Source organism: Cynocephalus volans, chromosome 15 (assembly GCF_027409185.1).
Source record: "Cynocephalus volans isolate mCynVol1 chromosome 15, mCynVol1.pri, whole genome shotgun sequence".
NCBI lineage: Eukaryota > Metazoa > Chordata > Mammalia > Dermoptera > Cynocephalidae > Cynocephalus > Cynocephalus volans.
In genome coordinates this window covers 92,834,962-92,846,458 of record NC_084474.1, presented here as the reverse complement: position 1 = coordinate 92,846,458, position 11,497 = coordinate 92,834,962, and the positions used below count along the sequence as shown (strand labels likewise).

The 11,497-nt window shown below is 46.2% G+C and overlaps 1 protein-coding gene across 6 annotated transcripts in view; it reads left to right on the top strand.

Moving 5' to 3' along the window:
* Nucleotides 1-964: 964 nt before the first annotated feature.
* The window catches only part of TRAPPC9 (trafficking protein particle complex subunit 9), a 649,394-nt gene continuing 638,861 nt past the window's right edge, over nt 965-11,497 (top strand). For 5 of the 6 annotated variants that reach the window (XM_063079205.1, XM_063079204.1, XM_063079202.1 and 2 more), the window contains exons 1-3: nt 965-1,063; nt 6,957-7,043; nt 8,855-9,447. In XM_063079205.1, coding sequence (XP_062935275.1) covers nt 8,864-9,447 — 584 coding nt within the window. In that variant the 5' untranslated portion in view covers nt 965-1,063; nt 6,957-7,043; nt 8,855-8,863. Of the gene's footprint in view, nt 1,064-3,616; nt 3,656-6,956; nt 7,044-8,854; nt 9,448-11,497 lie in introns of those variants that run through there. The other variant, XM_063079201.1, reaches the window with a different exon arrangement.

Here is an 11,497-nt window from a genome sequence, read left to right as displayed (position 1 = left end):
CACTGCTCTAACCCAGTAAACTAACAGGCTGGTCCCTTTTTCATTTTTTTAATTGAAAAAGAAATTCATACATATGGGAAAAAATTAAAGCAGAACATTAAAAATACATAAGAGACTCCCTCTGTTCTCCCTGGAAGTGCCACTAACCATTCCTCGTGTGCTGTGCATATTCCGCCGCAGGTATGTAAGACCCCGCTTCCCCCCAACCCTCCCGCCCTTTTTAAAAAGCCCACAGGGTTTTAAATCCTTAAGTGGCTTCTGCCCCTACTTAGCAAGCTTGGGCGCCCTGGTCCTGGGACTACGGACAACTGTCCCACACGCCACGGCCTGTTGGGAGCCCTTTATGTGTACCAAGTGTTGGGGCCTTAAAGTGTGGAGTGCTGTCTCACCAGAGAGGGACAGAGGCCACGCACTAGCACCTGGGCAGTCTGCACCAGGCTCAGCCTCTGACCTCTACCTCCGGCCACCTCCCAGGCCCTGTGACCGTGCACATGGAACACACCCTTGAGCACTCCAAGCACACACGCCTGTTTCCCAGCCTGTAAAGGTTGGGAACACCACTTGGGCGCTTAGTCCCCTGAGCGCCACAAAGCCCGGCTCGGCTGGCTGGTGTGGTCGCTGGAGGGTTTCTGCAGGGGCCTCCACTGAAGGCCTCTCCAAGGAGGTGAAATTTCAGCTGCGTGCCCGGAGGGACCTTTCGCCCCGGGAGCAAAAAAGCTTTTCTCCCGGTCTCTCTTCTCCCTCCTCCCCTCCCTCCTTCCCCCTCCTCCCCGTCCCTGCTCCCCCCTCCCCCTCCCCCTCCCCCCTCCCCCTCCCCCCTCCCTCCTTCCCCCTTCCTCCTCCCCCTCTCTTTTCCTCCCCCCCCTCCCTTCCCCCGCGTCTCTCCCAAAACCCGGAGCGGATCTCCGGCCGGGACTGGCTTCGGCGCACGCGCAGGAGCAGCGCCGGCTCGGCCTCCAGTCGGAAGCTGCAGCGTCGGGTCCGGAGGCGGACGCTGAGGCTGCTCCGCCCCGCCGCCCTCCAGGCCGTTGGCTCCTGCCCCGGCCCCGGGGCCGCCGGCTGTGTAAGTGCAGAGCGGGGAGCTCCCGGGGAGGGAGCCGGGCCGCTGCGGGGAGGGCTGCTGCGTGCCGCGGGCGTGCGAGTCGGCGCGTGTCCCGCTGCGGGGCTCGGCCGGGCCACAGCTGTCCGGGTCCGCTGGCCCGGCCCGGGGTCCCTTCCGCACCTGCTCCAGATCCCGTGACTACACCTGCCGAGGGCCGGGTGCACACCTGCCCCAGACCCGGGCCACCCCTGCCGCCTCCGGGGCTCTCCCCTCCGGCTCCTCCCCGGGATCCCGGCTTTGGCTCCCCTCAGCCCGCGGCACCTGTCACCGTCCCCTCTGCCGCCTCCGGGGCTCTCCCCTCCGGCTCCTCCCCGGGACCGTCCGCGGGCCTGGCCACGCCCCCTGGCCCCGGCGGGGCGGGGGACCCGCAGCTGGGGACCGGCTTCCGAGCCGCTGTCCCTGCCCGGCGATCCCGGGGCGTCCCTCCTGTCCCTTTCCTCCGCTCTCTTCTGGATTAGAAGTGCCTCAAGTCCAGCTCGGCGCTGTGTCCCTGGCACCTTCGTGTTGTCAACTCCAACTTACCCCAGTGAAGTCCTAGGAAAAGGAAGTGTCAGCGCCCTGCTGGCCTGTGGGCTTCTGTCTGTCTGTCCCCTACCCCCCGGCCTACCTTCCCAGCCTAAGTGCCTTCTAACTCCAGGTTGTCTGGTGTGAGGATGCCGTGTTTGTCGTCTTTATGTGTTTTTATAGAGGGAGGGATTAAAGTGCTGAGAGCAGGGCTGGGCTTAGGAGCCGGAGGGACGGGGCTATGACACCCCCACCCCGCACCTCCACTGTAAGTAGTGACTGGCGATTTTTCAAAAGTAGTTGTAGCTGTTCCTAGTCCTGCTTGGCCTTAGCACTAGGTGCATTACGTTGGAGACCCAGGAATATTGCAGGGTTTTGTTTTGTTTTTTAAATTGTGTGGCAGACTAGTAGTGTAGAGGGAAAATAGTTGTCAAGAAACATTTTTAAAGTAACATCTTTATTGAGACATTGCTCACTTATCATCAATTCTACTCATTTGAAGCATACGATTCAGTAATGTTTAGTTATATTCCTAGTGTGCAACCATTACCATTCCAGAACATTTTCATCACCCCAGGAAGAAATTCCATACCTCTTAGCAGTCTCTCATTTCCCCCTTCCACAGCCCATGGCAGCCACTAATTTACTTTCTGACTCTGTGGATTTGTGTATTCTGAACACTTCACGTTACACTTGATCTTAGCCAAAAGGCAGAGAAGTGATTCTGGCATTTCACATTAATGGAATCAAAGAACGAGTGGCCTTTTGTGTGTGGCTTCTTTCACTTAGCATGTTTTCAAGATTCATTCATGGTATAGCACGCATCAGTGCTTTGTTCCTTTTGATGGCTGAATAATGTTCCATTGTGTGGATACACCACATTTTGTGTATCTCTTCAGCAGTTGATGGACTTTTGAGTTTTTTCCACTTTTTGGCTATTATGAATAATGCTGCTGTGAACATTCGTGTACAAGTTTTTGGCATAGACACGTTTTCAGGTCTCTCGGGTATATAGCTAGGAATAGAATTGCTGGTTTTATGGCGACTCTGTATTTAACTTTTTGAGGAACTACCAAGTTGAAGAAATATACTTTTCATGTTTTAATATGTGTACTAGCTTTGTCTCAGACACCAGAACTGCTCAGTGCTGGGTTTTATTTCATCAGATTCTACCTTGAAGAAACCAGTGGGAAAGTATGGACGGGAGCCTAAGCTCCAGTTTGTTAAGACTAGGAGACCTTGAGCAGGTTACTAAGCATGGGGTTCTTCAGCTGTAAGACTGAAGGTAGTAGTACTCATTTGTTAGGTTTGTTATGAAGTCTGAATGTGGTAAGTTGTAAAGAGCCTAGTGCAGTTTCTTTTGCCACCTTGTATGAGACCTGTTTCTTCCTGTGTTAGATGCAGAGTTTGAACCTGGGGCGAAAGTTAACAAGAAGTTTGCTCTTGGGCCTCTGCCTGCGTGGGGCTGCTCCTTTGCTTCTCAGTGCCTAGTAAGACGTGGAAGTGACCAGAGGGGACATTTGGTCTAGGGTGACCTAGTCACTTAGATTTCATAGATCGGTAAAATCCCAAAAGCTGGAGGGTCAATTATAGGGCTGTCAATTTTTATTTTTGCTTAGATAAGATAATTGAAAAGCAACCACTATGTACTCTCACCATCAGTTTATAAAAGTAAGAATGTTTTAACACCAAAAAATGAGGAAGTTTATAACCTAAAAAGAAATTATAACAATAATAGTTATTATTTTATAGAGCACTTGTGGAGTTTATTATAGTTTTATGAAAAGCTCATACAGTATTCTTATTTTTCTCATTTTACTTCAGATGAGAGAAATTGAACACCTTCTGTCCTCAGACCTGTGTCCAAGACCCACTATCCACCTATCTTCAGGCAGAACTGCATCTATAACACACTTGTGCATCTTTTTTTTTTTCTCATTGAAGAAGGGTATTGCAGGAGTGGCAGCATAAATCTGTTGATATATAAGGACTGAGGCTAGGCTCTAAAAGTAACTAGCCTGCTGAAAACTAGACTATAAACTTCTTGAAGTAAGACCTTCCTTTTTTAACTCTTGAAAAAATTTGGAATATATAATGTACCAAATACATATCTAATATATAATGTTTGAAATATAATATATGCTTTTTTAACTTTAAAAATTTTGAAATATATATCAAAAAATATACAATGTCTATGTACAGTTTTAAGAATAGCAAAACAAATGCCTGTACCTACCATCTACCATGTGAAATAGAACATAAGTAACACTTCTGAAGCCTGCTGTTTCCCTCTCAAACTGCATTCCTCTTTGCCACCTAAGTACCACTGTCCAAATTTATTTTTTCTTTATGGTTTTACCATATGTGTAAATATCCCTAAACAATATATTGTTTACTGTTGCCTGTTTTGAACTTTATGTAAACGGAATTGTACTGTTTGTACTCATCTGCAGCTTGCTGTACTTGCCCTTGCCCACGATGTTGAGATTCATCCATGTTCCTGCAGTACAGCTATGGGTCGTTCATTTTCACTGTCCTATACTATTCTATTATGTTAAAAGACCACAGTTTATCCATTCTTATGATGGTGGACATTGGTGTTGACAGTAATTCTTGCTTCTCTGAACATTTGCTTACGTCTCCTGCCATCCATGTGCCAGAGTTCCTTTTGTAGGGAAATTGCCGGACCAACAGAATGCACATGCTCACCTTTATATAATGCCACATTGATTTCCAACTTGGATGTACCAGTCTACATTCCCACTTGTTATACAGGGGAATTACCTTTGATTTACATCTTTGCAAACTCTTGTTGTTTTTCATACTTAAAAATTTTTTCATGTGTATAGCCATGTCTGTAGCAGCATTATTCACAATAGCCAAAAAGTAGAAGCATCAATGGATGAATAAACACAATGTGTATGTCAATAAAATGGAATATTATTCAGCTGTAAAAAAGGCGGAAATTCTGATACATGCTACAACATGCATGAACATTGAAGAAAATCTGCTAAGTGACATAATCCAGTCACAAAAGGACAAATACTGTATGATTCCATTATATGAGGTACCTGGAGTAGTCAAATCTATAGAAACAAAGTAGAATGCTGGCTGCTGTGGGAGGGGAGTAATTAGTCGGTACAGAATTTCAGTTTTGTAAGATGAAAAAGTTCTGGGAAGGTCAAGGGTTTGGATCCCTGTACTGGCTGCTGGCCAGCCCCCCCCCCCCCAAAAAAGTTCTGGATATGGGTGGTGGTGATGGTTGCTCAGCAGTGTGAATGTACTTAATGCTACAGAACTGTGCACTTAAAATGGAAACTTTTATGTAATTTTGCCACAATAAATTTGTTTTTGTCTTGTGGGTGTGATTTTTAATTGCTGTGGTTTTAATTGCTTTTTCCCGATTACTGTTGAGGTGTGGCATCTTCCTGTACATGTATTGGCTGTTTGGGTTTGCTCTTCAGAGGTGTTTATTGGAGTATTTTGCCTATATTCTGATTGGGATTTGTGTCTTTTTCGTGCTCCTGGATTACCTATTGTCCTGGTGCGTTTATTGGAGAGTCTATCCTTTGCTGCTGCTCTACAATGGCAGCTCTGCCTTATTTCAAATTTCCTTGTATATGTGGGTCTGGTTCTGGGCTCAAGTACATTCCATTGATCTATTTATCCCTGTGCAAATACTTTGCTGACTGTAGCTTTATATGTGTTTTTTTTTTTTTCAAACAGCTTTTTTGAGATAAAATTCGCATATCTTACAGCTCACTGATTTAAATATGCAATTCAATGTTTTTTAGTGTATTTAAAGAGCAAGCTGCACAGCCATCACCTCAATCAATTTTAGAACATTTTGATCACCCCCAAAAGAGACCCTGTACCCCATTAGCAGTTCTACCTGGTCGTGCTATCTTGTTCGACAAATGCCCCTCCTTGGTGGTGGTACTTCAGGAGTTTTAGCTATTTTTGCCCATAATAGCTTTTTACATTCCATTAAAAATTTGGTAGAAATTCTCATCAGAATTGCATTGAATCTATATATCAAACTGGGGAGAATTAACATCTTAATGATATTAATTCTTTGTATCCATAAATATATCTGGGATCCTGTCTTTTCATCTATACAGAGCTTGGCACATGGGAAGTCCTCACTAAATGATGGGTTTGTGAATGATGAGATTTTATATATTGTTAGTTTCAACTGTAGCCTTTAACAAAAGAGAAGTCTAAGCCTCAGTGTGAATCATTTATGGTCACACAGAGTGATAAGCCAGCGCTAGAACCACAAGCCCCAACTTGGTGGACTTGGTGCTGGGCTCCAAAGTTGTCTGCTCTCCTAGTGCTAATGGAATAGCAATATACATTTTGCTAATACTGTAACCTATGACACTTTAAATTTCATTAAGGTGATCTTGTATGTAGGTGGCTTTTCTCTCTTGGGCATATATGTGATTTGTGCATATATTCGCAGTAGAGATCAGTATTTGGGAGAATTCCATGCCTGGTGTAGTGTCTGGCACGTTTGCATTAGGAAAAATCATAGTAGAAATTGGAATTTCCATTATGATTCAAAATTCTCAGTTTTCATAGTCGATTACTCGTAAGCCTACCTTAATTTTGGATGTAGATATATTGGATAACAGGGAAATTCCGTTGTACAGTATTATTACATGGAAAGGGCCTTGTATGTTTTTTCTTTTTTATAACTTGTGCTCTTGGTCTTTTAGTAGTAGTTTATTCATTCAGCAGTGCTCAGGGCTTTCTCGTTGCTGTGATGAGACAATACTTTGTGTGTGTGTGTGTGTGTGTGTGGTTGGTCTGAACCTGTGACCTTGGTGTTATAAGGCTGTGCTCTACCCAGCAGAGCTAATCGGCCAGCCTTTTTTTTTTTTTTAATTTTAAAATAATTGTGATTAAAATACACATAACATAAGATTTATTATCTTAACCATTTTTGAGTGTACGGTTGAGTTGTGTTAAGAACATCACACTGTTGTGTAGCGGTCACCATCATCCATCTCCAGAGCTTCCTCATCTTCCCGGACTGAAAGTACATGCCTATTAAGCATTAGCTCCGCACTGCCCCTCCCCCCAGTCCCGGGCAGCCACCATTCTACTTTCTGGACGAGACAATACTATTTAAATAAGGCCGTTTCCTTGTCTGCTCTGGGCCACAGTTTCCTTCTCTGTAGAATGGAAGCTTGGATGAGATCGGTGTTTCTCAGCTTCTTTTAAACCCATGCCTACTTCTGAGAAACGTGAACGCTCAAACCTTTCCCCTCTTGGATTTTGTTATGTCTCCCAAGGGTGCCATGCCCCTTTGTTGAAAGTCAATGTGGTTTTGCTTCTTTCCAAGGTGATTGTTGTATGCAGAAAAGACTCTTCAGAGGATCACTGCAGGAGACAGGCAGGAGGGAGTCAGCGTGACATCGTCCTTGAGAGTGTGAGTGCTGGAGTCCAGGGCTTGGGATGGAATTATATACATAAAATATGCATGTAAACCATTTGTGTCCTGGGCAGGAACAAGATGTCACGAGGTCATGAATTCCTTTTTTTTTTTAAATTTAAAATTTTAAATTTAAATGTGTATTTTTGAAATTTGTGGAGGAAGGGAGTTGAGATCTAAAGTTCATCATGGGATAGTTGGCCCCAGGACCTGCATGTCCAGAATTGCCCTCCCCATATCAATCCTCTTCCTCTCCATCCAGGATGAAATCCTGCCATTAGAATTATCCACAGGTCTTTTAGAATTGTCCTTTTAATTTTTTTGTTCACTTGGGAGGGCTACTGTCGTGATCTCCACAGTCAGGCTTTGGAGACCTGAAGGTTATACAATTTGGGTTTCCTATTTAAGAAAAAGAAAACAAAATTATAAATACAAAATTAGAAAAAGAGCCGTGGAAGGGGCTCTGGCAAGTGGGAGTCTGAAGCCTAAGCTCCATTAGCTTCATGGTACAGGCGCCTCTGGCTGTGGATACCACAGCTCCATGCTCGGAAGAAGCACCGTCGTACTTATGGGACAGTGGAGGTATTTGTTGAGTACATCTTATGGGGTAGGTGTTTTCATATTCCTTATTTGATACTGTGAGCTCATTTAATCTCTGTAACCTTTTAAAAAATTTGACTTTTAATTTCAAGATATAGTAGGAGATGCAGTTGCAGGAAATAATGCAGAGAGAGCCTGTGTTCCCTTTGTCCAATTTCCTCCAGTAGACCATCTTGCAAAACTATAGTATGGTACATGATCAAAACCAGAATATTGACTCTAACCCTTTGAGGTCTGTGTTATTATCCTTTTTACTCATAATTAAGTGGGTTTGGGGAAGTATATAGGCTCGCCCCAGGTCATCTGGGAAGTAAGTGTAGAGCAGAAGACATCATCTTCCGACTTGCAGCAGTGGTGTTTCCATTATGACGGGCTGTGGGATGGGGCAGCACTCATTTAGTTGTTCATTTGTTCAGTCATTCATTCATTTATTCACCAAATATTTATTGTGTACCTCCTATGAGCCGGATTCTTTCCTATGGGCTAGCTAATTTAATTCTTTAACAGTGCTGGGAATCAGGTAATATTGTCTTCTTTTTATATCTGACAAAACTGGTTCAGAGAAGTTAGAAAACTCTCATTTATAAAGGAGGGGTAGTATATTCATGTAATCCCTCCTTTTATGTCAGGCACTATGCTAGGTGCTTTACATTTATAACCTCCTTTATTTTAATTTTTGTTTTGGTGGCTGGCCCGTGCAGGGGATATGAACCCTTGACCTTGGCGTTGTAACACCCTGCTCTAACCAGCTGACCTCACTGGCCAGCCTGCAACCCCCTTTAATCCAGATACAGTTTTATAGGCAAGTTTTCTTATCTCCCTTATTTTGTAGCCGAGGAGCTCAGGGAGACTGGAATTCCCATTCGGATCTGATTACACTGTGTTTTTTTCATTGTATCCGGCCGGGGGCATGGGGATGGGGATGGGCACTCGCTCATGTGCTCATGATTCATTCAGCAGACATTTCTGAGCACTGACCTGTACCGCTGCCCGGTTAGGTGGCGGGAACAGAAAGACAAGGACCAGCCCCCTTTCTGCACAGGCTCACGGCTGAGTCCAGGAGGCCAGCACCTGGCAGTTCCAGTGCCAGGCAGGGCACACATAGCGCTCTGAGGACAGGTGACCTGGCAGCTTTCCTGGGCTCACCGGCCTCGCAGCAGTGCACAGGCCTCCGAGCTGCGTCTCAAGGTGTCGTTCCCCTCCGACAGGGCTGCAGGATGAGCGTGCCCGACTACATGCAGTGCGCCGAGGACCACCAGACCCTCCTGGTGCTGGTGCGGCCCGTGGGCGGCGTCTCCGAGGAGAACTTCTTCCGCATCTACCGGCGCATCTGCACCGTGAGCCACCCCGGCGTGCGCGACTCGCAGCGCGCGCTCTGCATCCGCTACCGCCACCACTACCCGCCCGAGAACAACGAGTGGGGCGACTTCCAGACGCACCGCAAGGTCGTGGGCCTCATTGCCGTCGCCGACTGCTGCTCGGCCAAGGACTGGCCGCAGGCCGTGGAGAAGTTCCACGTGCAGAAGGAGGCCTACGGCGCCACGCTGTACGACTCGCGCCTGCTCGTCTTCGGGCTGCGGGGCGAGCTGGCCGAGCCGCCGCGCCCCGACGTGGCCTTCTACCCCAGCTACGACGACTGCGCCACCGTGGAGAAGCGCGTCGAGGACTTCATCGAGTCGCTCTTCATCGTGCTGGAGTCCAAGCGCCTGGACAGAGCCACCGACAAGTCCGGGGACAAGATCCCCCTGCTCTGTGTCCCATTTGAGAAGAAGGACTTTGTGGGACTGGACACAGACAGTAGGTAAGTTTACCTGGAGACCTGGGCTGCTTCCTTTACACCAGAAGGGATGAATGAGCAAATGGTGAGATGTCATTGCAGCCAGGCTGAGAAAGGTGTAGTCCATGGGTTTTTAAAACAGCAGGGATAGCCTTTGGTGAAGGGGAATCTTTTAGGGTTAGAGTGTGCACTCACTTTCTTGTTTTCGGTGGGGATTCCCTAGTGGGACCCCCGGGACTGCTGTCCAGTACAGTAGCCGGAGCCCTTGGTGGTTCTTAAGCTCTGGAAGGAAGGCTGGTCTGAGTTGAGATGATCTTTGGGTGCAACGCACACCAGATGAGAGACTTAACACTGAAGAACAGTGTAAAACAGCTCACTGATGCTTTTATATTTGCCCCCTCTCTATATGGTAATACTTCACATATATTAGATTAAATAAAATACAGTAGTCGACTCTCATCTGAGGGGGATATGTGCCAAGACACCCAGTGGAGGCCTGAGGCCGCGCGTAGCAATGACCCCTGTATATACTATTTTTTCCTATACTTACATATCTATGGTAAGGTTTAATTTATGAATTAGGCACAGTAGGAGATAACTAGTAATAGATAGATAACTAACAATAACTAATAATGAAGTAGAACAATTATAACAATATACTGTAATAAACATTATGTGAATATGGTCTCTCTCTCAGAATATCTTACCATATGTAATATTTGTGAACTGTGGGTAAATGAAACTGCAGAAAGCAAAACCGTGGATAAGGGGGGACTACCATATATTTTTAAAATCAGTTACAACTGTTTTTTCCTTTTTAAAATGTGGCAGCTAGAAATTTAAATTTACTTATGTGGCTCACATTTTATTACTATTGGAAGTGCTGCCCCAGAGCTCACTTTGAAAACTTTTATTTAGTCTCATCCCTTAGATGTGTAGATGAGATGCTGAATCTGGAGAGGTAAGAACAAGGTCCTAGTTGAGCTGGAAGTGGAGCCCATGTCTCCTGACAACCAGGCTGGGTAATCTGCAAGTGTCAGACTGCTTTCTTCTCACCTGACAGCCACTTAGAAATCAGCCCAGATGAGTGTCAGGGGGCCAGAAATACCACTAGGGAGTTCCTAAAGAGCTACCTTATATGAATGCAAAGTATGTCTGTGCTCTCTATATACCCAGGAGTGTTGGCTAGAGCAGGAAAAGGCTAGTCTTCATGTCTTGTCTGCCATTAGGTCAAAAACTTTACTTCCAATCAGAATTTCAGAGCAGCTCTTTTTGCCGTTTACTTCCACTCTCTACCTGCTGCTCTGTTTCCCGTGTTGCCATTGTGGCTGTCAGGCAGAAGAGGAAAAGGTACAGGTGTAGGCAGCTACTGTTTGCCAAGAGGTAGTCCCCTTTCGCTAAGTTGTGCACAGTGTAGTTGTGTCGCTTATTGGCTTAGGCAGGGGACCTGGTTACTCTGAGTCTCTCCTTCCTCATCTGTAGAATTTAGAGGAGGATCCACTAAATTTAGAGGTGAGGATTAAGTGACATAATGTGCATGCTGGCATAGTTCCTGCTGCAAATTAGGTGCTCAGTATGTTTCTTGAATTCACCGAAGGTCAAACAGTGACTTTCTGGCTGTTGGTAAGTCTGAGGAGAAGGTGTTACAGAATTGAGGAAAAAAAGTAGGCCAAGTCCAGCTCTCGGAGTTGGAAGCACAGAGTAGCCCCAGTCACACCTGTGAGTGGTGCTTTGCAGGGTCTGGAAGGAATTTTCATTTCCTCACCTGCATGTGCATATTTGGCTTAAGGAAAGGGAAAGACATGTCATAGACCTGATCTGTATTTAACCCTCACGGCAGCCCTGTGATCTCCATGGGATTGCTCCCATATGACTGAAGTGGGGCTGGAAACCTGGGCAGCTCCCGAGTGGCAGAGCTGATGTCCACATCAGGTCTGACTCCAAAGCCTGGAGCCTTTTCACCAACTTCATTGCCTACTGCTAAGCCTGGTGAAGGACCCACACTGCCAGCAGGCCAAGGAGGTGTCCACAGTAGCCATCCCTTATAAAGCAGGGCTGCATAGTATAGACAGCT